General features: G+C 41.5%; 1 protein-coding gene across 10 annotated transcripts in view; it reads left to right on the top strand.

Annotated features, from left to right (window-relative positions):
* The window catches only part of TRAF5 (TNF receptor associated factor 5), a 65,961-nt gene extending 40,477 nt beyond the window's left edge, over window positions 1-25,484 (top strand). For 3 of the 10 annotated variants that reach the window (XM_036343091.1, XM_036343098.1, XM_036343099.1), the window contains 7 exons: window positions 1,705-1,845; window positions 3,345-3,513; window positions 4,546-8,811; window positions 15,874-15,955; window positions 16,088-16,231; window positions 18,227-18,294; window positions 22,357-25,484. In XM_036343091.1, the coding sequence (XP_036198984.1) occupies window positions 1,705-1,845; window positions 3,345-3,513; window positions 4,546-5,123 (888 nt within the window). In that variant the 3' untranslated portion in view covers window positions 5,124-8,811; window positions 15,874-15,955; window positions 16,088-16,231; window positions 18,227-18,294; window positions 22,357-25,484. Of the gene's footprint in view, window positions 1-1,704; window positions 1,846-3,344; window positions 3,514-4,545; window positions 8,812-15,873; window positions 15,974-16,087; window positions 16,232-18,226; window positions 18,295-22,356 lie in introns of all 10 variants that reach the window. The other 7 variants (XM_036343094.1, XM_036343093.1, XM_036343097.1 and 4 more) reach the window with 7 other exon arrangements.
* Window positions 25,485-26,871: the final 1,387 nt, after the last annotated feature.

Raw genomic sequence — 26,871 nt, forward strand, 5'->3', positions numbered from 1 at the left:
AGGATGCTACCTAACCTCTCTCTTCCCCAATTTCCTAATTTGTAAAATGGGGTTGTGGTGAGGGTTAAGAGGTAATGTATTTAAGCTCTTGGCACAGCATTTCAATGTTAGGTGGAGACAAGATGCTGGAAGAGGTGAGGTGATGGGGAAGGATTGATCCAGGCTGTGTTAGTGGGGATGGAAAGAAGATATTGGGAAACATTCAGAGATTGGATTGGGATGCTGCAAGCTTAGAAGGCAAGGAACATGGTAGAGGTCAGGAGCAGGTTAGATGTGAGGGTGGGGAGATGCCTGAGTTTGCTCTTGTTCAGGGAGACAAGTCTGGTGCATGGGTGGAAGTCAGCTCTTGGGATCTTAGTAGATTCTGGGTCAGAGATCAGATGGTTGTTGCAAGCTATTTGTGCATTCATTCATAATGCCTTCTGTGTGCCAGGCACTTTGTGAGTCTTTGGGGATAAAGAAATAAGATGTAGTACCAACAATTTAATGAAGAAAAAAAAAACCCTAAATAATAACAGCAATAACAACAAAAAGCAGTAAGAGTAATAAAGGTAAGTTATACACTAGATTATGGTCAGGGTGTCATGGAACTTGTGAGGTGGCCTGGGTAGGTGGTCCTAGTAAGGAAATGTAGTTCTGAGAGGATATGCTCTTAAGTGGAGGCTGAGAAAGGAGTACTTTCTAGATGGAGGAGGAAGTGTCTGAGAGACCAAGGCTTGATGGGAAATAGAAGTTGTGTGGTCTCACTGGTCAGGGCGCATGTGAAATGTGAATGGGCATGAGGCTGAAAAGGCAGCCAGGGAAGACTATAGGGCCTTGGATGGCCTGTAAAAGGCCACTAGAGATAGGTAAGTGGGGGTGACAAGACCAGATCTGTCTCTTCATATTATTGTGGACACCATATGGAATATGCATTGGAGAAAAAGATTAAAGACAAGAAGCATTCATTCACTCATTCAACAAATATTTATCAGGCACCTACTGATGCCAGGCCCGTTGCTGGGGTTACAGTGGCCATGGGATCCATGCCAGTCCCGGCTCCCATAGACACCCTTTTGGCACATGTGTGAGGGAGAGTGTAGGACCAATTAGGCCGCCATTGTAACAGTCCTGTGGGAAGTTATGAAGGCTGAAACAAGATGAGATGAAATGAGAAATGGATATTTTGTTTGTTTTGTTGTGTGTTAGGAAGTTAAGTTGGCAAGTATTGCTGAATGAGTGGATATGAGGGTGAGAGAAGAGTTGTCTAGGTCACTCTTAGATTTTTGGTTATTTCTTTCAAATAGATTCTGAATTCTGAGAGAGTAGTGCATTTTGCCTACCACTGGCTAGCTCTGTGCTGGGCGGGTTACTTAAACTCTCTGTTCCTCTGTTTTGTCATCTGTAAATGAGTGAATGAAGAGAACCAGTTCAGTAAATTCAGCCACATGATGTCACTATCATTAGATGAACCATCATAGCGGGTTAGGCATAGGAAAAGCTGATGAGACATCTGTGGATCAGGTATTTTTCAAAGCACCTGCAAGTATTTTCCTAGAATTATATAGGAATCTACCTGTAAATATTTTCCTAGAAATATATACATACACACACATATATATATAGTTTTCCTCAAAACACTTTCTTACCTGCAATATTTTCCTAGAAGTATATTTAATATGTATGCCTGCATTTAAATGACCTCATTCACATTCCTGTTACTAGATTTCTGACTTGTATAAGAGCCTAGAACGGAAAGAAAGCAAAATCCAGCAGCTAGCAGAAACTGTAAAGAAATTCGAAAAGGAGTTCAAGCAGTTCACACAGCTGTTTGGCAAAAATGGAAACTTCCTCTCAAACATCCAGGTGAGAAACGACCTTGCTACTGATAGCCAAGATTTAGACTTCAATTAATTGGCAGTGAGGGTTCCTCTTATCAGTTTTGTTGTTGTTAATCCTCACCCAAGGATATTTTTCCCATTGATTTTTAGAGAGAGTGGAAGAGAGGGAGGGAGGGGGGAAAGAAAGAGAGAGAGAGAAACTTTGATGTGAGGGAGACACATCGATTGGTTGCCTCCCGCACACGCCCTGACTGGGGCCAGAGATCAAACCTGCAACCCAGGTATGTGTCCTTGACCAAAAGCCGCAGGCCGGTGCTCTAACCACTGTGAACGCCAGTCAGGCCTCTCCCTTTGTTCTTCTCGAACCAGTTGAGAATAAGCTGCATATATTGGGGCATTTTACCCCTTCATACTTTAGTATGTATTTTGTAAGAATAAAGATCTTTTACAGAACCCCAGTACATTTAGCAACATCAGTAAATTTAACATTAATTCTTTTATGTCATTTATGGCATTTAGGGTTTTAATTCATGTTGGGCCAATATTAGTCACTTGGTTCATTGAGAACATCTATAGTTCTGCTTTTTATAGTCAACAAAGTGAAACTATTAATTCTCTTGGGAAGAAAATGCTTTAAATACCACTCAGATATAGCAAAATTATTTGTAAATCATGAATGTGAAATAACCATAAACAAATTCCTAATGAATAATGTCTTTATTGTGATTATAAAATAATAACATTTATAGTGAAAAAGACATGTGGTATGGGCAATAGTTTTGAAATTTGGGTCCAAGAAGATGCAGGCCATATAGTTTGCATACTTTGTCAGCACACTGTGTGTGTGTGTGTGTATGTGTGTGTCGAGAAAAGGAAATGCATTATATGTTACCATTTAAATTCTTTTTCTAACACAGTGAGAAGTCAGAATTCAAGCATTGGGGAGGGAACTATTGTTTTAGTTGTATTTAACCTCTTCCATTTAAAGAGAGCAATCAGAAGGCCAGGCCTCATCTCAGGGCACTTGTGTACACCTGTAGTGCTCAGGCCAGAACAGGTGGCTGACTTCCAGCTCCTTCTCTGCCTTCTCGCAGAACAGAAGTGAATCCGGAGGGTAGCTTCTAAGAAGGCAGTGATAGGTAAGAGGAGAGAGAGCATGAGACCAGAGATCTAAAGAGAGGTTAGATAACTAAGTGGAGAGAAATTGAGAGGAGTAAAAATCAGGTGAGAAATTTAAAGATTTGGAACAGGAGCTGAGATAGAGAGGGGGAGGAGGAGGAGGAGGAGGAGGAGGGAGAGGAGGAGGAGGAGGGGGAGGGGGAGGAGGAAGGGAAGGACGAGGACGAGGAAGATATAGGTGGTTAATCTCTCTGCATCCTCATTGAATTTTCTGTTCTGGACTATGTAGTTTTCATTTCATTAATTGATTAATTAAATGCGAAATGTTTGAATTGAAAATTGCATCTTGATGAATTACTAAGATATTAATTGACTAAGATATTAATGTCCATTTTGTACTGAAAGGTTCTTGCCAGTCACATTGACAAGTCAGCTTGGCTAGAAGCTCAAGTGCGTCAATTATTACAGATGGCAAACCAGCAACAAAATAAATTCGATCTGAGGCCTTTGGTAGAAGCGATTGATACAGTGAAAGAGAAAATAACCCTGCTAGAAAGCAATGATCAAAGATTAGGTATGTCTAATATTTTATGCTTCCCTTTTGATGACTCTTGTCTGCATGTGTTCATGAAACAAGCAAACACCTGGCCAAATGGAGTCACAGCCGTCCAGAAGAAACTGGTTGAATCTGGTATTTGCGAAACACAACAGCATGATATTCTGGCTACTCAGGCAAAAATCATGAAGAGCCATAATGGGGGCCGGAAGAGGCAAAGGGTAGAAAAGGGCCAGGAAATGCCAGGAACAAGGGAATGGTGGCTTTTAATTGAGAGTGGGAAATAAGGAGAAAGCTAAGAAAAATGTGGTCGGAACACTGTTTGAAGTGGAAGCATACCTTGGAGATACTGCGGGTTTGATTCCAGACCACCGCAATAAAGCAGGTATCGCAATGCAGTGAGCCACAGATGTTTGGTTTCCCAGTACATACAAAAGTTACATTTACACTATACGTAGTCTATTAAGTGTGCAATAGAGTTGTCTGAAAAAAAACTAATGTACCTGCCTTAATTAAATAATACTTTATCACCAAGAAATGCTGTCATCTGAGGCTTCAGTGAGTCGTCATCGTTTTGCTGGGTGAAGGCTCTTACCCTAGTAACATCAAAGATCACTGATCACAGATCACCATCACAAATGTAATGAAAAAATTGGATATATTGCCAGAATTCCCAAAATGTGACACAGAGATAGGAAGTGAGCAAATGCTGCTGAAAAATTGGTGCCGTGCCGATAGGCTTGCTTGAGGCAGCGTTGTACAGAGAAACATAAGAGGGTTTGGTTGTTTAAAAGCATCCCGGTTTGAAAACGGGGGCTCACAGGCTCGCACATGTTAGTTGAATGTTGAGTGTCTTCTCTACATGTGGGTGAGTTTCAGGTCAAGAGAACACATGCAAGTTTGCTTGGCGCCACTCTTGCCAAGACGTGAGATTCACAGAGTTGCTATTAGTAATACAAATGGTCCATTGGCGGACATCGAATTCTAAAAACAACTTCTAAAAACAACTCAGGCCTTACAGCATCTGTTTGTTTGTTTGTTTGTTTGCAGTTGTTCTGGAAGGGGAGACGAACAAACACGACGCCCACATTAATATTCATAAAGCACAGCTGAATAAAAATGAAGAGCGATTCAAACTGCTGGAAGGCGCCTGCTACAATGGAAAGCTCATCTGGAAGGTGACCGACTATGCGATGAAGAAGAGGGAGGCGCTGGACGGGCACACGGTGTCCATCTTCAGCCAGCCCTTCTACACCAGTCGGTGTGGCTACCGCCTCTGCGCCAGAGCCTACTTGAACGGGGACGGGTCCGGGAAGGGGACGCACCTGTCGCTGTACTTTGTGGTGATGCGAGGGGAGTTTGACTCACTGTTGCAGTGGCCGTTCCGGCAAAGAGTCACCCTGATGCTTTTGGACCAGAGTGGCAAAAAGAACCACATTATGGAGACCTTCAAGGCTGACCCCAATAGCAGCAGCTTTAAACGCCCCGACGGGGAGATGAACATTGCCTCCGGCTGTCCACGCTTTGTGGCTCACTCCACTTTGGAGAATGCCAAGAACACCTACATTAAAGATGACACCATCTTCTTGAAAGTGGTAGTGGATTTAACTGACCTGGAGGAGCTCTAGGCACTGTTTCTGGGGGTATACGAGGACGTCTTGGGTCCAGGACCGTGGAGGAAACCTTTGGTTAGCGCGGTGACTGAATTTCAACTCAGTCCACATTTGTATTTGGCCTTTGCCCTTAGTGTTTGAAGTCAGTTTAAAACTTTCTAAGTGCTGTCTTCTTTTTACATTTAACTCTTTCCCAGTTTGAAAGTTAAAGTACTTAGGATATCCTCTAATTTATATTTTTCTATCTCTTGAAAGTTTATTGAAAGCAAGGTCTGGGACATCTCTTTTTTGCTGGTGCTTAGCATGGGGTCTGAGAGTAGGCACTCTATGTTAAATGTCAATGAGGACACAGGTGTAGAATTCCCAGTTGAAAATGCTTGGTATTTGGTCTGCTGGTTCTAGACTTGACCATATGCCTACAAAAGCCGTCTTCTAAGGTGGATTGTTCCAGATCAGTAGATGGATGGTGTAATTACAAGACAGTATGTCCAGTTGGAACAGACGTTTTTGGGTCAGATCCTGAATTACTACACCTCTAAATATTTTCATGAAGGTCACCAGTAGTCAGCAGACACAATTTTTGAAGGCTGCATAAGTGGTGACAAGAGTAGGCATCTTCATTCTCCCTGTTGAAATAAAGAAGGAAGTACCACATAGCATATAAAAAAAGGAGATATAAACATCCAACTAAAGTCCAGATTTTGTTAGGGTCAACCATATGGAAAACTGTTTTTATAGATCAAAAACAAATATTAAGAGTTTAATAAGGTTCAACTTAATGTATATATGTGTATGTATATGTATACAAATAACTTAAAAGTATTTGGGTAATAACAGTAAACTAATGTGAGGATGGGCAGAATTTAGTATATGATGGAGAAAATGTCATAAATGAATGAGGAATTTAAAACCTAGGGAAGACATCATTACAATTTCCCATGGTGTCAGAACACTCCTATCCAAAACTGATTGCTAAACACAGTTCTCCCATTCTTCTTGAGAACATTTTTATTTCATAGATTGGTATGAAAATGGGTATTTATATAAACTTGTGACTGTTCTTGTTGCAATCCTAAGTATTCTGTGAAGAACAGAAGTGACTATGTTCTTATCATTTTTCTGTATGGGTCTGAAGGTGTATATTCAAGTCAAGATTGAGTCCTACTGACTCCTGATAGACCTGAGGTTAACAAAAAATACCCAGTGTGCCTGAGCCCTAATTCATTCTCATGCAACTGAGCACCCCCTCCCCCCATGTGGCCTGGCTCCCTTGCTCCTGCAAGGACAAGTGCCACCGGCTGAGGGACACTCAGCACAGCTCACTCAGGCGATGACCATGCACCTTACAACTGAACAGTTAACCTGAAGAAGAGGTATGATTTATACCCGTGGCTTCTGGAATAACTGAAACTTCCTTAATCTCTTCTGTGAAATTTTCAAGATGCTAAAAAACTAAAGTGCAGAAATCATCTCAACGGGTTAAATTCAAAGAAATAAGTTCACAATAGAAACACTCTCAAGAACTACACTGTAGCTGCTGGTAAACCCTGGTACAGTCGATGGTCAACATGTCAGATCAGACAAACTCAGGAAGCCTTCCTCTAGACCACACAGGTGGTTCTCCGTGTTCGTTTTCAGTGTCTCTAATCAAGTTCAAGATCACCCCGTATTCCTGGGGAGTGGGAGATCATATTGTTGTAACGAGTTTTAAGTAGATGATGTGAAAAACATTTTAAAGTGAATTTATTAAAATACTAGTTTTGTGTTTTATCCAACTTCTCCACATAAAAAGTATAAGTGATGGCATGGTTTGCTTACCAATTCGTAATCCCTTCATCATTGAAACAGTGATCACAAAATGAGGTATTCTAGAGTAAAAAGCCCTCCTTTCCTAAAAAATCAGAGTTATAATTTTTGTTTTAAAGAGGCAGATCCATGTAAAATATTTTTTCCTCTTTTACAATATGAAATCATTTTAATCTATGTCAATAAGATTCCAATTTTATTTACATTTTTATTTTATATCAATTCCTGGTGAAGAAAAAACAATACACTAGGCATAAAAGGGGCATTAACCTTGAGAAATATATTTGCAGGATTGAAGTAGGGTGTGGAAGTGGGGTCATACTAATGCATATTAACAGATCGGGGTTCAAAACCCTGATTTCCAAATATCCTGTGTTCAGAGAAAGAAGAAATAGTCACAGCCAAGTTCAACTCATAGGGCCAGCCTTGGATGCAAGTAAACAGGAGATACCAACCCTTTGTGTGGCCCCTCAGACAATCCATTGACACTGCCGATGCCGACTACCTTTTTACTTTTAGAAAATGGTTGGAGAAGGCATGTTCAGGGGTAAGGGAAGTACAAGGGAGATGGGAAAGGAATGTCCGTAGGACCGAATGCCACCCTGAGAACAGTAGTGTTCCCTGTGCACCCACAGCTGACTCTTGAATCATTATCCACCCCCATGCTGCTCCCTCCTCTGTCTGTATCTCTGACCTTGGCCTTTGCTTAAGCTGCAGACTCCTATATCCAAGTACGCACTGATCATCTAAACTTAGAAGTCCTACAGGGACTTTAAAGTCAGCTTTACTAAAACTGAGCTGGAAATCTTCCCACTCTCTACCACCGCCAACCTGAATCCTCTGTGTATTCTACCCCAGATAATGACATCACCATCCAAATGAGAAGTTTGGACACTGTTCTAGATTCCTCCCTCACTGTCTCCATCCAATCACCCACCCAGTTCTGCCAATATGACCCCCAGATAACTTTTTAAAATTATTCCTAACTACTTACCCCTACTGCCTACTTTTTTAAAAAGGTTATCTACCAGAAACCTTCAAAAAACATGAACAACATGTAATATGCAATCCAAATAACTTCTGGAAAGAACTGCCCGAGGCCACTATACAGTGGTACTGAATTTAGGAGGAAAGCCAAAAATTGGTCTTTACAGATAGATGAATTCTTACCTATAAAACCCAAAAGAATTGGTTCAGCCGAATGACCAGACAGATCAACATACCAAAAAAACAAATTATCCTAGGGTTTATTACAAAGAGTAAACTAAAACAGCAACAAAAGCTGGGAGGTAAAAACCTAAAGGAAAATGTGCAGAACAGCAAGAAAACTGGAAGACTTCACATGAATAAACAAGGGAAGACTCCAATTCATGGAGCAATAACCACATTACCAGACGGCCTCAATACTGTACTGGTATCAAATCTGGGCAAATTAATCTACCAAAAAACAAATCCCGGAAAACTGTGCCACGTGGCCACAATCTGTAACAGAACCTGAAATGAAATCACAAATTCCGGGAAAATGCTGCCATTTCTTGACACTCTTATAAAATTTGGCCCCACGATCTGAGGTTCTGGGCGATTATGCGGAAACGCTCTGCAACGAGTCAAACCCCAGACATTAAGCCAAGCCCGTGCCCACAGGCCGGACTGTAAGCCCTGCGCCCTGCGCCGGAAGAGCCACGTGGGCCCCGCCCCTATCTGTGTCGTGGGCGGGACATTTCTGGCCAGCTGGCGTGTGCGCATGCGCAGAGGCCCCGCCCCGCCCACCCGGCTCATTACCTCGTGGTCCGGCGTCGGGCTCCGCAGAGGCGGCGGGTGCTCGCTGCCCTGGTTCTTCAGCACCCTCGGGCCGGGCTGGAGCCGGCCCAGGAAGGTCGTTTCCCTGCAGTTTACAGTAAGTGTCGGAGCTCTGGCTAGACAGAGGCCGCGCGGGCTTTTTCTTTCTACCTTTCCCCCAACTCCCTCCCCAGCCGGCCTCTGGGTCACATCCAGGACTGTGGGCCTCTCCTCCCCAAATCAGGCCGCGCCCAGCGCTCAGGGTTCCCCGGGAGATGAGCCCTTTCTGATAAGCGTTTCTCACGCATAGTCACTGGCTTCGCATATCTACGGTAAAGCCTCAGTATCGTGGGTAGTTTCTAGTGTCAGGAGAGTCATTTTATCGTAGGCTGATCTAAACAAGCAACATTCCGAGGGCATCTCATCACCCAAACCAGGTTGAGCAGCACCACGTTATTGGAGGCCCTGCCGAACGCCGCAGGGTGTGACCTTGGTCTGACCCTGTTCTCAGGGCTTGCTCTTCCTCCGGTTTTGAGGGCCCGCAGACACACCCCCCCCCCCCCCCCCCGGAAATGTTCTTTCCTCCAACTCCCTTTGGGAATCTGCTCTTTGTGGCGGCTTCTGAATCTTTCCTCTTTTCGTGAAAATCTCTCCCAAGGACCACCCATCTCGGTGCAGGGTCCTTTCCTAATCTCTCCTCCTACTAAATAAAAGAAACAATTAAAGAAAGAATCCCTTGAGAATAGGACACTGACCTAAGCGTTTTGAACGTATTTAATCATCACACCATTCCTTAGGTCAGTGGTTCTCAACCTTGGCTGCACATTAGAGTCACCTGGGAATCTTTTTAAAATCCTGATTTCTGGGCCGCATCCTCCGGAAATTCTGTTTCTTTGTTACTCATGTTGTGGCCCCAGCCCATAACAAAGAAACAGAATTTCCGGAGGACGAGGCCCAGAAATCCGGATTTTAAAAAGATTCCCAGGTGGTTCTAATGTGCAGCCAAGGTTGACAACCACTGCCTTCGGTAGATAGCAATGAGAAGACCGAGGCACAGAGAGTGTACATACTTTGCTTGCAGTAAACAGCTGGGTGTGATGGAGTTGAAATTTGAATCTCCTGTGTAGCTTGCCCCAAAGCTGGTGCCCTTACCTCTTTCTCTTTCCCATACACCTGGGCATCTCCCCTTTAGTTGTTTCTGGTGAGGAATTTTTCCTGAATGCTGTCTAGAATGTTCCTGTCTCTGAAAATGTGGCCGTTGTCTACAGACTTTCTCAGAGCTCTCCACACTGGCCCTTGAGTGCTCCGTTTTTACCAGGCGTCTAAGCTCTGAGTTTAGTAATATTTCACATCCTCAAAATGTACTTGATGCTTCGTTTTGTACTTCTAACCCAGTCCTCGTTAATCAGCCTTCTTCCCCTGAATGTCATTATTGTTATATCAGTGTTCTCGGCAAACATTTCAGCAGTTTGTATAAGACAAGATAATTGCAGCCCTCCCCTCCGAAGCCTACATGTTAAGAACACCTGATTTAGAGACATAACATGAACTGCAGTTCAAAAGGCAAGACCAAGCCAGATGTGAAGGGTCTTTAGCTTGTAGGCCAGTGGTTCTCAACCTTCCTAATGCCGCGACCCTTTAATACAATTCCTCATGTTGTGGTGACCCCCAACTTCATTGTTACAAATTGAACATAATTAAAGCATAGTGATGAATCCCAAAAACAATATGTAATTATATATGTGTTTTCCGATGGTCTACAGGCGACCCCTGTGAAAGGGTCATTCGACCCACAGGTTGAGAGCCGCTGTTGTAGGCAGTGCGGAAACATTGGAAGTTTAAGAAGATAAGTCTGGCGGCAATGTGAAGGATGTGGAGAAAGGCAGTGAGGCTCATTAGGCGACAGGTGGAATATTTTAGGTAGATAGATTAGGGGTCTTAAGGGGCTATGCCAAGCAGTATTGGGCTTAAGAGGAATTTTCAAGGACAAATCAAAAGGTTTGGTATCTGACTGAATATGGAATTGAAAGTCAGTGATAACAAGGCTTGAGGCTAGTACTGCTGCAGTTATGTCCTTTCTCTACTTGGTCTTGTGTTTAATTGTACTAGGTCATTTCTATAACATACATGCTCTAAGACAGCGGTTCTCAACCTGTGGGTCCCGACCTCTTTGGGAGTCGAACGACCCTTTCACAGGGGTCGCCTAAGACCATCGGAAAACACATGCATAATTACATATTGGTTTTGTGATTAATTATGTTCAATTTGTAACAATGAAAATACATCCTGCATATCAGACATTTACATTACGATTCATAACAGTAGCAAAATTACAGTTATGAAGTAGCAATGAAAATAATTTTATGGTTGGGGGTCACCACAACAGGAGGAACTGTATTAAAGGGTCGCGGCATTAGGAAGGTTGAGAACCACTGCTCTAAGAGCTGTCTTTACTGATCATGATAGACATTAAAAAACACAATAAGGGAATTCTACAAACAACTCTATACTTATCTCAGATGAAATGGATCACCATCAGAACTACCAAAATCCACCCAAGAAGAAAGGGATAAGCTGAACAGTTCTATACCAAAAAGGAAAACTCTCCAGTGCCATGTAGTTTCACTGGTGTATTTTACCAAACGTTTAAGGACAAAGTAATAGTCATTCTACACAAGCTATTCAGAGAATAGAAGAGGAAGGAAAACTTCCCAACTCATTTTATTAACCCAATGTTTCCTGATACCAAAACCAGATTAAAAAAAAACCTGAAAACCAAATCAGTGTTCCTCATAAACAAAGATGCAAAAAATCCTAAAAAAAAAATAGCAAACTGAATCCAGCAATGTGTAAAAGAAAAACACTTTGTCACTATCATTTATCCCAGGAATTCATGGCTGGTTCAACATTTGAAAATAAATTAGTATATCTTACTGTATTAACAGACTACATAAGAAAAACTACATATTCCTATCAATAGATGCAAAAAAAAGCACTTGGCAAAATTCAACATTGATGATTTTAAAAACTCAGCACCTTGAACCCAACAGATTCAACTGTGTTCTTTAAAAAAGAAAAAAACTCGACCAAGATGAGGAAAATCATATTTGGAGCCCCAAACAGAGTCTAATTCATCTAGAAGTCCTTGGCTCTTTAACAGCTATAGAAATGACCACTGTCTAATCCAGAGAACTAGCAGTGTGACTTGCTTCATAAGAGGACTCAGTAGCTGGAGCTCCTGGCCAGCTGAGCTTTGCCTGGCCTGGGCTTCCCAAATAAGACTGTTTGCACCTACAACTCAGCACCCCTGCTCCCATCTCCATCAAAGAGGCTACATTGCTGAAATGGTAGAGAGATGGTGAAGAGTGAGGAGAAGTGGCAGTAGCATTTGATATGGTCTTGATAGTCTTACCAGGAGATGGCATTCACTACTACTGTGTGTGTGTGTGTATATATATATTGATTTCAGAGGGGAAGGGAGAGGGAGAAAGAGATAGAAACATCAAGGATGAGAGAGAATCATTGATTGGCTGCCTCCAGCATGCCCCCTACTAGGGATGGAGCCTGCAACCCAGGCATGTGCCCTTGGTTGGAATCAAACCCAGGACCCTTCAGTCTGCAGGCCAATACTCTATCCACTGAGCCAAACCAGTTAGGGCTCTGTACTGTGCTTTCTATCTTAAAAATTGTCTCTATTTATAAAGAGCAAACAAATAGAATGTGTACTTACCAGTAAGTTACATAAAATAAGTGCCTGTGTTCATATCAGTGTTCCAAAAACAAACATGAATAAATAACAAACTAGGAATAGCAGGGACTCTGATAAAAGGAATCTACAAAACCTAGAGCTAACATCAGGCTTAATGGTGAAAGGGTGAATGTCCCCTACTCCTGATACAATATTGTATGTCAATTATAATTCAATTAAAATTGTTATTTTTTATTTAATTTATCTTTATTGCTGAAAGCATTATAGCTGTCCCCCTTTGTCCCCCCCCCCATCAATCCCCTCCATCCCGTACCTGCCCCCCACCCAGGCCTTCACCACACTATTGTCTGTGTCCATGAGTTATGCATATATGCATGTAAGTTCTTTGGTTAATCTCTTCCACAAACCACCACAACCCCCCTCGCCTTCCCTCAAGATCATATAGCTGTGCTTTGTGGGGGAGAGAGTGTATAAAAGTAAAATCAGGAAACCCAGTTATTGGCTGTTACAGTACTTTAAGTAAGAGATTTTAGTGGATTGGGCTAGAATAGACTTTCTCAATTTTGTCCCTTGTCATTGGGGTTGGATTATTTTAGTTGTGAAGAACTTTCCTGTGCATTGTAGGATATTTAGCTATATCCCTGGCCTCTAACTACTAGATCCCAAGTAGCAACTAAATTGTGACAAAATTCCAAGTTGTGATAACCAAAAATTGTTCCAGACATTAAAAAAAAATACACATAGGCCAATAAAACAATAGAGTGCCCAGAAATAAACTCATACATATATAGTCAACTCATCCTTGACAAGGGTACCAAAAATCACAGTGGGGAAAGAAGTACTTCAATAAATGGTAATGGGAAAACTGGACCACATCTTACACTACACACAAAAGTCAACTCAAAATGGATTACAAGCTTGAATATAAGACCTGAAACTATAAAACTTAAAGAAAACATGGGGAATAAGCTCCTTGACATCAGTTTTGGTGGTGATTTTTAAAATTTGATTTGTGTTTTTAATTATATGACTGTGCTTTGTTATAAATCAGATCTTGACACTCCCCTGCTTAAAAGCCTCCAGTCACTTCCCACTATCTATACTAATAAAAGGGTAATATGCTAATTAGACCAGATAGACTGGTTGTCTTCCAGACGTCATCCCCGATGTCCTTCCTGACAAAGCTGGGGGCCCGGGCGGTGTCGCCCGGGGTTCCGGGTGCCTGTGGCCTGCAAGAGGGAGGGAAGCCCGGGTCCCAGTTGCCTGCAGCCAGCCAGAGGAAGGAAGCCTTGGGCCCGGGTGCGGGGGCCAAGGCAGAGGTGGTTAGGGGTGATCGGGGCAGGCAGGCAGGCTAGTGGTTAGGGGTGATCAGGTAGGCAGGTAGGTGAGTGGTTAGGAGCCAGCAGTCCCAGATTGCGAGAGGGTGCAGGCCAGGCTAAGGAACACCCCCCCTCCCGCATGAATTTCGTGCACCGGGCCTCTAGTATTTAGGATGAAATTCCAACTCCTTAACATAAAGTTGGTTTTATACTTTTACATTGCCTGGTCCATGTCTACCTCTTAGCTCAGTTCATACCATTCCCCTTTGACTACTATGCTTGAGATTTACTTACCATCTTTCTGAATATCAAAAAAATGCTAAACTTGTTCTACCTCAAGGCCTTTGAACTTATTTTTTATCTGATCAAAAGTTTTTTCCTATAAGTTTTTTCTTTCACATGACTGGATGATTCTCATCTTTCAAATGTCAGGTCAAGTGTCACCTATTTAGAAGCAGACATTCCTATCCAGCAGGGCACTTCAATTATAGCACCTGCTTATTTTCTTCATAATAATTATCCTTAGAAATTATTTGGTTTCTTCTCCTGAAACTAGAATATAATCTCTGTGAATGTAGAAATCTTGTCTGTTTTGTTCACCACTATATTTCTAGTACTGGATTGGGGCTTAGTAAATAAATTAGGTGTATGAATGTGTGTATTAGGAGAAAAATGGTTTTACTTACAGAAATGGCTAAGTCTCCAAAGAGCTTAGTTTTACTTTAAAGTGCAGAGTGAAATAGATGTTCCAAAGAAAATGTTTATTAGAGACGAAGGATTAAAGGGATGGACAAATAAAAGGGCAGGAGGAGTAATATATTCATTGAAATTGTGTGACTAGATGAGATTTCTAAGAGCACTGTTTCTCAAAGTGCCACGGCTTCTTGAATTGCTAGAGGTCTCCCTCCAGATCTAGTGAAGATCTCTGGGTGTGGAGCACAGGAATTGCCTTTTTAAAGCTTCTTTGTCTCTCTTATGTGTATTAAAGTTTAGGAACCAATGGGATAGTGATAGAGAGGAGCAATCAAAAGATTCATCCTGAAGATGGCCTGTCTCTAAGGGTGGGAGGGAAACATGAAGCCCAAGGAGATAGGAATGATGGGCTGCAGGTGCCAGGGAGAACCTCGAGTTCTGAAGGGCAGCCACAGTCGCAGCCGTCCTTCATTGGTCCATTAGTCTGCTCGCGCTGCCGCGGTGCTGCAGTTCCACAGACTGCGTGGCTTTTAAACAACAGTTTATTTTCTCTCAGTTCTGGAGGCTGGAAAGTCCAAGATCCACGTTCCAGCAGAGTGTGGTTTCTGGTGAGAACTCTTTCTGGCTTGCAGACAGCCTCCTTCTTGGTGCATCCTCACATGCCTTTTCTACTGGTGTTGCTCCTGTGTGTGTACGTGTGTGGGGTGTGTATCTCTTTCCTCTTAGAAGGCCATTAGTCCTATCAGATGAAGGGTGCACCGTTACGATCTTACTTAACTTTACCTCCTAAAGACTCTCTAAATTCGGTCATATTGGGGTTAGAGCTTCAATAGTAAATGACTTTTGCAGGGACACAGTTCAGTCTATAACAGTTGGTGTTTCCCTTCATCAGTGAAGAAAACCAGTTTGACATAATGTAATCCAGAGTATCACCACATCAATACTAAATTCTTGTAGGTTATAAAGCAAAATTCAACTAAAACAGGGTTCTTATTTTGATCAAATCTGTATGAGATGCTTGCCAAGGTTATGGAAATACATACTTGACTTTTGTTTTGATGACAGATACTCAAATTAAGGGTATACATCAGGGGTCCTCAAACTATGGCCTGCGGGCCACATGCAAATACAAATATTGTATTTGTTCCCATTTTGTTTTTTTACTTCAAAATCAGATATGTGCAGTGTGCATAGGAATTTGTTCATAGTTGTGGTTTTTTTAACTATAGTCGGCCCTCCAATGGTCTGAGGGACAGTGAACTGGCCCCCTGTTAAAAAGTTTGAGGACCCCTGGTATACATGGTTATCATTTAATAGAAATATAGAACTATTTTCTGAATAACTAAACCTGACCCACTTTCCATTCATAATTAAAATGTGGTTTCTATTTCCTTTGTTCCAAAAACCATTATTTTGCTTTTAAATTCTCTAATGACTTGTCAATATTTTGGTTTTACAGCCATGGCAGGCAGGTTTTGTAGACATGAATAAGAAGTTCCCACGCACAAGTCCTGAAGATGCCAGGGCCAGCAGAAATGAAGGTGGGAGCTTTTCTCACTGTAAGACCTTTTCAGTAATTTCACATACGCTCTATAAAGTATCTTATTTGTTTCTCTTTCGTTTGTTGCTAATATTTGAGAGGATAATTGTGTCATATTTGATATCAATCTAAGGCAAACACAAACAAACGGGGACAAAAGAGCAAAGCCAGAAACACCACCAACCCCAACGTAGATCAACATCTTTCTCTTCAGATGACGGTGTATTTCCCTCTTCTTCTTCGTCTTCTGAGAGCGAGACAGATTCAAGTACTAACGGTATGTTTATCACCCTGTTAGGGATTTTTGTTTATAAGTTAAATTATTTAGAGAAAAATTATTAAAATCCTTTATAACTTCTGTTTATTCAACAAATGTTTATTGAGAATATGCACTGTGCTCCAGGCATAATGGTAAACATGCCATGATCCCATCAGCCAAGGAACTGTTATTTTATTGGGCGATAAAGATAGTCCATTACAATATAGATGAGAGCTGTGACTTGGCACACATGAGTGAAGGAGTCAAGGAAAGGCTTTAAGAGGAAATTCTATCTAAATTGAGAATTGGAGGAGGAGGAGGCATTTTCCAGACAAAAGCTGGGGGAGTAGAATTCAGGAAGGTTGATTATAAGCTAAAGGAATTGCATATGCTAAATAACCACTGTTGACATTTGGTTTCTGATTCTTTCTCAAGTAACATGCTTTCACTTCTATTTCTTGATTTATCATGGGCTAATATGAGTTCTTGGTTGTAAGTAAAGGAAACAACTCTGGCTGGTTTAAATGGGGAAGGCATGAAAGGATATTGAGTAACCCACAGAATTGCCAAGAAGCTAGAGAATTAATCTCTGAATATATATAGGAACAAAGTGAAACTTTGCAGCTAGAACCACAGGCAAAGTCATGCCACAGAGCTCAGGCTGCTGAGGGCCCACTGCGACCACTGCCATTCCTATACCTGGATCCCTCAGCCTGCATTGCCATGGTCACCAAATGCCATCACTGCCGCTGCAGCCACTAGACACTGGGTATTTCTGCCATCACCACAAAGTGGATTCTTCAGTATCTTTGCTTCTTGTGTCACCAACTCCTAGGCCAGTGATGGTGAACCTTTTGAGCTCGGCATGTCAGCATTTTGAAAAACCCTAATTTAACTCTGGTGCCATGTCACATATAGAAATTTTTTGATATTTGCAACCATAGTAAAACAAAGATTTATATTTTTGATATATATTTTTGATTTATATTTTTATTTTATATATTTAAATGCCATTTAACAAAGAAAAATCAACCGAAGAAATGAGTTCACGTGTCACCTCTGACACACGTGTCATAGGTTCGCCATCACTGGGCAGTGATTGATAGCCTGATCACATGTCCATGTCCCAGCCGCATAGGAAACTGGAAAAGCTAGTATTTTCAGCACTGATGGTGGGAGGCGTACAGAAGAACCTTCACCAAACATAGAAAGGAGAATCAGGTACCAGGCAGTCAAATTATAGCAAATGTTCTCCACATTCAACTGTAGGCATTATCCATTGATTAGTTCACATTAAATTACTCCTTTGTCTTACCTATTCTTTCCTGTCAGTGTTTGTTAGTAGTATTATAGTTTTTCCATTAGTTAATTTGGCATCAATATTATACTTGTAATTCTACTTATTGTTCCATCAACTTTAGTCAATTATTTTACTCTCTTTTATATAGGCACCCCACCCTTTCTTTACTCCATCTTTTCTTCCTATTGTATATATATTTTTGTTTTCAGTAGTTAATATTTATAGTCTGATCTACAACCAAAAGTAACTCATTCATTTTTTTGTTCGTAAACTCACTTTAAAGGTTCAAAACCAATAATCAGCATTTAAATTATCATCGCTCTATAAATATTGCTATTGCAGTGTCAAGTCGTGTGCTAGGGTTACATTCCCTTTCATGGACCCAATATCCTGGTTACTGGGACTCACAGGAGAATGTTTCCAGTCGTGATATCAAGTGCATTGATAGTCCATCACTTGCTTAAAACCATGCCATGTGTTAGTATTGCTTCATATTTGAACTGACTTTCTTGTATAGTTTTTTTTTTCCCCTTAGAGTTTCTAGTTCTAACATTGGTTTTTTTATTGTTGAAAGGAAGTTAATGTAATGTCTCCATAACAAAAAGATTTCCCATCCTTTTAATCATGGAGTTTATTTCTTTTCCCTAGAGATGTTCTTGCTTGCCTATTTAAACTAGACCTTTTGTAATTCTTTTAAAATCTAATTCTTTTAGATTCTGCCAACAGAAAAGTTAAGAGAAAGAGAGGACAGAAAAGGAATAAAAGGAGAAAAGAAAGAAAGGTAGGTAACTGTGAATAATTTAATATAAAATTGGTTATAGGATTCTGTACCTTATTAATTAAAGAAAACAAAATCTCCAGGGAAATTTTTTAAAATATATTTTTATTGATTTCAGGGGGAGAGAGAGAGAGAAACATCAATGATGAGAGAGAATTGATTGGTTGCCTCCTGCATAGCCCACACTGGGGATTGAGCCCGCAACTTGGGCATATGCCCTGACTGGGAATCGAACCATGACTTACTGGTTCATAGGTCAGCACCCAACCACTGAGCCACACCATGGGGGCTCTACATGGAATTCTAATAAGATATAAGGGAGGACGTGTTAACATGGAGCTAACCCAATACTGTCCTTTTTCTTTAAAAAAAAATACTCAGAAAACTACACAGACAGATAAAGACTTATTTCCCAACTTTGAGTTCAGTTTCAGGGATGAAGTGAAGTGGTAGAAGGCGTGAGCAGGTGGGGGGCGGTCTTTATGTTTCCAAGGCATGGATGGGGAGAATATACTCATCTAGTTCTCAGTGTTACCTGTTCATACGGGCATATTCTGAGATGTCTATCATTCTGTCTGGCACTGACATGTCTTCATTCCTGTCTGCCTGTCCCTTCAGGTATAGTGGCTCTCTCTGTTACTTCCATGTCACATGTAAGGACATGGGCATAATTCCGCTTCCTCACTGCCATGCAGGGGTACTAAATGCAAGGCTATTTAAAGCCTGGTCAGCATAACCTCCTCTCCCAGTCATTGTTACTATCCACACCTCAGAATACAGCCTCCTTCCCCCCACCTTAGATTTCTGTGGAATTTTACTGCTTCCCTGGTGCTCCATGAATCAGGATACAGGGCCCTTCTTTTTAGAATCTATCAATGTCTATACCAGGGGTGGGCAAACTTTTTGACTCGAGGGCCACAATGGGTTCTTAAACTGGACCAGAGGGCCGGAACAAAAGCATGGATGGAGTGTTTGTGTGAACTAATATAAATTCAAAGTAAACATCATTACATAAAAGGGTACGGTCTTTTTTTTTTTTGTTAGTTTTATTCATTTCAAACGGGCCGGATACGGCCCGTGGGCCGTAGTTTGCCCACGGCTGGTCTATACTCTTATCACTTCCCCACGATATCTTCTTCCCCTTACTCTGGAGAAATTTCTATTTTTATTGCAACTTGAGGTCAGGTTGTGGGGAGGTGAGACTCATTCTTGTTCTTTTCAGTTGTGTTTCTTCCTAACATGTTATCTCCATGTAGAAGCTTCTCTAGTCCCCTAGTGGCTTACATTTTTAAAAATCAAATTCAGGAAGAGTTCCTTTTTTTTGTTTGTTTTTTTGTTTACTAGCCTGGTTTATTTCTTCCTAAAGCAAGGAACTCACAGCTGCCTAGCTATTTAAAAGGAGTATGGGAGAAGGAATAAGGAAAAAATGAATTAATAGGAGAGAAAAAAAGTTAGTATTTCAAAACTATTATCATGTGTTAGAAAAATTATTGAAATGACAAATTTAGGGAATAATATTTGCTAATATTTGTCAATATTTACTATGTATCAGAGCTGTTCTAAGGACTTTACATGTATCAGGTAATCTAATCATCACAGTAATTAAATAAGTCCCATTACTATTCTGATTTTACAGATAAGGAAACAGATACAGAGGAGTCCAGTAATTGTACTAGGTTTCTGTCTGTCTGTCTGTCTGTCTGTCTGTCAGTATCTCAGAGCCCGTATTCACACCCAAGAAATCTGGCTCTGTAGTTTACTTTTTTTTTTTCCAGCAACCAGAAGCTTTATTGTTTCTATTTGATTTTTTCCCTAAAAAAGCAGCCCAAGAAATCCGAAATAAATAATGGCCTGGAAGTCTTGCACAGGTCCAGTTTTAGTGCAGTGGCCCTTTCCCGTTCCTCTCTTCAGTTCGTATAGTACTTCACTTAGCCACTCGGAGAGAATTTATTTTCTCAATATCAACTGGGTTCAGAATCAGTGGCCCTTTTTGAATTTTCCAACCTGTCCAATCCGTCCACTTGACAGAATACTGGGAGCTGATCTCTTCTTTTTGGATTTCCTGTCTTTCTGCCTTTTCCTCTTCTTTTTCTTGAAAATATGTGTCCTGGGCCATTCTTCCTTCTTCCTTTGCTGCCTTTTTTTCTTTGATCTGCTCCTGCAAAACCTTGTAATTCAATAACTCCTTTTGGGAGGCTGCACACCCAGCATAACCTCGAGTACAGAGGAGAGGGAACTGCTGCAGCAGGAGGGGCCGGGGCCTGCAGGGGCTCCAGGGGGTTCACAGGGCACATTGCAGCTCTTCTCTGAGCTCCGAAGCTTGGAGCCTCTTTCTCTGACCTCTTACAAGAGAACCAGCTGGGGAGCGGGCTCTGTCCCCAACACCACCGAAGTCCCCACATCTGTCTCCGTGTTTTCCCTCCGTGTTTTTCTTTCTGATGCTTTTCTGTTCTGCTTCATCTTCTGTCCTCCAAAGTCGTAGAGGTTCTGGAGCACAGCATCCAGAACAGACAGAAGGGCCCCAACCCCGGCTGGTGTCGGGCTCCGTGGGACCACCCAGAGCCCCCGGGATGCTGAGCACACGCCCTCTCTTCCCTGTAGTTCACCTTAACTACTATGACGTTGCAGAGAAGGGTACGAATCAGGTTTTCATAAAGGCTGGCCTGGCTCCCTGGTGGAGCATCGACCTGTGAACCAGGAGGTGGAAGTTCCATTCCTAGTGGGGGCATGCAGGAGATGGCCAGTAGGCGGCTCTCTCTCATCATTGATGTTTCCATTTCTCTCCCTCTCCCTTCCTCTCTGAAATCAATACAAATATATACTTTTTTAAAAAAAGATTGGGAAGAATTAGTGGATAGGGCCCCAGAAGATTAAATGTTCTATAGTGTGAGTAATGGTTGTGAACAATAAAGAATTGATTTCTCCAGAATCCACAAAGAACACCTGTTGAGAAACAGTACATTATAGTAGTATAGGCTCTAAATTGCTGAAATTGACTCAAAAAGTTTTTTTTAAAACATAGACTACTCTTTATGGAAAACATTGCAAATGTTACCTGAAAATAAATTGATAGGCAGTGGAAACTTAGTTCTTTTAAGATTTTTCAGGGAATAGGTAAGTCTGATATTACGTATAATATTCTCTCCCAGAATATGAAAGTATATAGATTGCCTTTTAATTGATTTTATGAAATTAATAAAATAGGAAAATTAGATTTTGAAAAATATTACTAGAGACAATGAGGAAATTTTATTATGATAAAAGGGTCAACATATCAGAAAGATATAACAAGTATAAATGTATTCATGCTGTTGTGAGTTGAATGGTATCCCAAATTCATGTTCACCCTGAACCTCAGAATGTGACCTTATTTGGAAATAGTGTTTGCAGATGTAATTAGTTAACATAAGATCATGCTGGAAAGGGGAACTGGAGTGTTCCAAATTCCATGACTGGCATTGTTACAAGAAGAGGAAAGGGCACACAGACATGAGTTCAAGAATAAACCCTTAAATTTATGGTCAGTTGACTAAAGTGCCAAGGTAATTCAGTGGAGAAATGATAGTCCTCCCAACAGATGGTTCTGGGACAATAAACTCTCCAAATGCATACAAATAATTTTGAAAGATATGCAAGAAATCTGTAATATTTGTTGTAGACTTTGGGAAGAATTAGGTAGCTAGGTGGCCAGAGTGAAAAGAGAACTTTTTATCTTTCAAATTTCAAACCATGTGGATATAATCACTACTGAAAAATAAAGTTAAATAAAGTCTATGCCCTAGTCAGTTTGGCTCAGTGGATGGTGCGTCAGCTTGCAGACTGAAGGGTCCCAGGTTCGATTCTGGTCAAAGGCACATGCCTGGGTTGCAGGCTCGATCCCTAGTAGGGGGTGTACAAGAGGCAGCTGATCAGTGATTCTCATCATTGATGTTTCTATCTCTTGCTCCCTCTCCATTCCTCTCTGAAATCAATAAAAACATGAAAGAAAAGAAAGAAAAGTTCTTGTATCTCTATTTTATTGAAGCAATCATTAATAAAATCATTTATTTTTGTTTTGTTTTCTAGGACAAAAGATGAAACATCAAGAAAAAGAAAGAGAAGGAAAAAAGAAGGAAACAACCAGATGGTATCACCGTTACAAGGTCTCATGAACTTTCTGTTTAAGGAGTTTATTTTATGATACTTTTATTTGGGTTTACATTTTTACTGGTTTGTCAAGACCACAGCAGTTACAGTGTCCAATATGTTAAAGAAAAAAATAATTTTGTCAGTTACATACAATGTAAATATACTTCAAAATTTAGATTTTTGTCATCTCTTAAATATCTCAATCAAGATTAGTAGAGCAGACCCACATGCTTCAAAACATCAAAAATTGCCAGTTGGATTATTGTAATCTCTGTACCCTTGGAGAGATGACATACAGTAAGTTGTCTGCTTTCAAATTTTATTTTAAAAAGTACATATTAACATATTTTATAAAGCTTGTTAGAGTACTTTAGTATAATTAAAATACAGAATTGCAAGTCCTTAGAAAAAGAATCTGTTAAAAAGAAATATATCCAGTGATTCTTAAATATCAAAATATCAAAGTTGGTTTTCATCTTGTCTTCTGTCTTGTGTTGGAATAGTTAGGGTACAGTCTGCTCTTCTAAATCATCAGGTGCTTAGAAATTATTTAAGTTGCTAAACATGATATCTAAACTTGAATATTTTATAACTGTATTTGTGATTATCCTTCTTTTTGTATTTGTCCACATTTTTATGGGCTTTAAAAAGGCAGAGACTTCTTTTAGAAAAGAAATACTGCCCATACGAATTGTATGGATGTCCAGAGCAATGATTAATCTGTTTCAGATGAGCAGATCATGCACGCCTCCCCAAAGGAGAGCATAGTATTTGACTTGAACATTGAAGGATGCATAAGTTTTATTAGGTAGACACTTCAGAATTTCACCTGGTAGTTGGCATTGGATTTTATTGTATGGAATTAGAAACTCACTAATAAGCTTCACTTCTCTCAAAATTGATGCAATACGGATATTAAGTACTTGATTGACTTGAAATAATTTGAGGTTGGAAGTGGCTGAACATTCTAACATTCAAAATAAATATCCAAGATTTGCAAATACAAGAAATTTACTGTTATTTCCATTGCCATTCATTTCTGTTCATTCTTTCCAAATCCTTATTTGTGGGTTTTTCCTCCACAAGGCAACTAAACTTACCATTTGAAATTTAGATTTTCATAGGTGTACTTTATTTTTCTCCCCTTTTTTTAGGCCACAGAAAAGGGAGCTGCTGAGAGAAAGCCACTGTATATAAAACATTTAATCTGATGATAAACCTTGATGATTAATAGTATTAAATTTTAATGACTATACTGGTATATTGAGTTTGAAGTAAAGCTCCAGTGTTAATTTAACTTAATTTTCAAGGTTTAATGTGCTCTCATCTTAACATAATGTTATCCAAAGTTTGTTTTCTACACTAAGTATCAAGAAAAGTGTAAGTATACATAATAGAGCATGTCATGAATTTATTCTAACCAGTTTCAATTTTTGTCTGCAGAGGGTCTGAAACCAGGCTAAACTTTTGATTTCCAAAGCTCAGCCTTTTGATTTAAGGTGGCCAAATGAGGATGCAGAGCCCAGCACTGTGAAACCACAGAAACACTGAAGAGCTGGGCATGGATGTCTTTAACACCACGTCTAGACTCGGAGAGCAGTGTGACCAGGCAATAAAGAGTTGGGAAGTCACATTTTACTTGCCAAGGCCCACATCCAACACTTGAGAGCCTGAAGGGGGTCCTGGATCAGGGTTCGGGTGCCCTTGAGGGGTGGGGCTGGCCTGGGCGAGGGGCCTGGGGTGGTTTGGAGGCTGGCCACACCCCAGCAGGGTGTGGGGGGTCCCCACTGGGGGATGGCCTGGCCTGGACAAGGGGCTGGGGCAGTTTGCAGGCCAGCCACATCCCCATCGGAGTGTCGGGGCGGTGTCTCTGCTGGGGGCAGGGCCAGCCTGGGCAAGGGGCTGATGGCCATTTGCAGGCTGGCCATGCCCCCATTGGGGTGAGGGTCCCCATGAGGGGTGTGGCCAGCCTGGGCAAGGGGCTGAGGGCTGTTTGCAGGCTGGCCATGCCCCCATTGGGGTGAGGGTCCCCATGAGGGGTGTGGCCAGCCTGGGCAAGGGGCTGAGGGCTGTTTGCAGGCCATCCACGTCCCCATGGGGTTGGGGTCTACCCTGGGGGCCGGGTCAGCCTGGGCGAGGGGCTGATAGCCCTTTGCAGGCCATCCACGTCCCCATGGGGTGAGGGTCTCCGCTGGGGGCCGGGCTGGCCTGGGCGAGGTGCTGAGGGCCGTTTGCAGGCCATCCATGCCCCCATCGGGGTGGGGGTCCCTGCTGGGGAGCTGGCAGTGTGGGCGAGGGGCCTGGATTGGTTTGCAGGCCGGCCAAGCCCCCATGCTGATTTGTCCCTCCCGAACTTTTTTCTCCATTTCCTCATCAGCAGAGGCTGAGGTCCCAGGAAGCTGATGAGGAATAAGCGTCAGGGCCCTGCCAAGCCCAGCGAGGGTCCGAGGGTCCTTAGCACTGTGCTTACATGGTCTTGCGTGTTTGTTGCACCAGGTGCAGGGCTGGAGGTCTTCCTGCAATATAGAGCCAGAGAGTATATTATGAAAAACGTCCAATAATTAGATATGTGAAACGGTTAGATGATTAGTTTTCATCAATATCTATCAAAATAAAGATTCTGTCCACAACTTGATACACTTGATCATGGAGCCTATAGAGTCGCAAAGGCACCGTGCTTGTTTGTTTATGGGAATCAACCAAATAGAATTAATCTGAATTCTGCTTTATGTAGGGCACAGACTTACAGCCGTGCTACAGCTCATGTACCTGTGGATGAGGACATACTTATTTTGCATCCTTTCATTTAAAAATAATTTTGATCAACCGTGAAAGAGGAAAAGCTGAATTATCTTTCAGTTCTCTATGTATAAAAAAAGATACAAAATCATTACAGACATTTACACTCCCCTCCCCCCAAATAAAAAAAAGCAATATAGAGATATGTCAGTTAATAAAACTAGAATGTTGTTTTTTTGAATTTTGAAATATTGGTGCTAATTGTCAAGCTATAAAATTTGTAATTTGTGATTTGTTATTCTAAATAAATATTCACATATGCAGTACCTAATTTTGTATTCTTTTTCTTAGTGGGCTGTCCAAATTGCCTATGCTTTAAGTCCCGTAAAACCTAGTTTGCCCTGGCCAGTGGTTAAACATCTGCCAGCACACAGAAGGGTCTTGGATTCAATTCCCTGTCAAGGGCACGTGCCTGAGTTAACCAATCAATGCGTGTCTCTCACATTGATGTTTCTCTTTCCCTCCCTTCTACTCTCTCTAAAAACAAAAACAGAAGCCTAGCTCTGTCCCTGCTCCATGTACAATGGAGAAGCTAAATTACATTGCTTTGAGAAGCTTTTATGGGCCAAGCCTGAAGTAGCCTTTCACACATTCTGAAACTACAATCTATGGGTCCCGGCTGCCTGTCACTACTTGAGCCAATTAAGCAGAGAGGGTTGAATCATATATGAGTGTTTATTCCAATAATGCCGACAGGATGGGGGAGCAGCAGGTCATCCATAAAAATCTGCTCTCCAGCCCCCCATAAGCCAGTTGCTTGTATTGAGTAGGACAAAGATTGCATGGGGAAGTAGGCAAAAGGTATAAAAATGGGTATAATGGTTATAGATTACATGCAGTTTGGGCTGGATACCCCTCTGGGACTCCATTTGGACAACAAGGTGGTTCATCTTTCCATGATAACAGGCAGTTCTCAGATGAGAAAAGACCATATTCCAAAGTTGACTCCCAGGTCCAAGGTTGACATCCAGGTGGTGATGGTGGTGTGTGGGAGGGGATGAAGGGCGGGGGGGGGGGGGGGGTTGATGCTTACAACTCCCAGCCAGGTTAGAATGTGCTTTCTTTCATCAGAACAAAACAATCACTGTTAACAGAGCATGATTAATATTTCTTACAACTAATAGCTAATCTCCAATATTCTATTTCTGTCCCTAACACTCTTGGGAAAGCCTGCCTCCTCCAGGAAGCCTTCCAGAGTGATTCAGAGAAGAGCTGAAAGCTCAGCTTTGTGTTCTCTGTCTGAAACACTTAGAGATAACCATACCCCTGCCCATCCCCTTTATGGTGACTACACACAGAGGCACTCAGTAAATATTTGATGAATGAATGAATGAAAGTATGAATTCCTAAGAAGTGTACTGATCACTTACTATGTGTCAGGCATATCTTGGGAAATACCAACTGAAACCAAGCCCTGGCCTCACAGAACTTACAATGTAATGTATGATATAGATCGACACATACATGCCCCTGTGTTCACTCATAGCTTCACTCTGTCCCTGACCTGTGTAAGTTGCAAGTTGGTGTCCATATGCAACCATCTGATGGTACATTTGTAAAGTACCTACTGTGTGCCCAGAAGGTGGAGACCTAGAGATCAAAGGCTTGGTTCCTGCACTTAAGGATTTCACAAACTATTGGAGACAGCGGAAT

The sequence above is a fragment of the Myotis myotis genome, unplaced genomic scaffold (assembly GCF_014108235.1).
Source record: "Myotis myotis isolate mMyoMyo1 unplaced genomic scaffold, mMyoMyo1.p scaffold_m19_p_18, whole genome shotgun sequence".
Lineage (NCBI taxonomy): Eukaryota > Metazoa > Chordata > Mammalia > Chiroptera > Vespertilionidae > Myotis > Myotis myotis.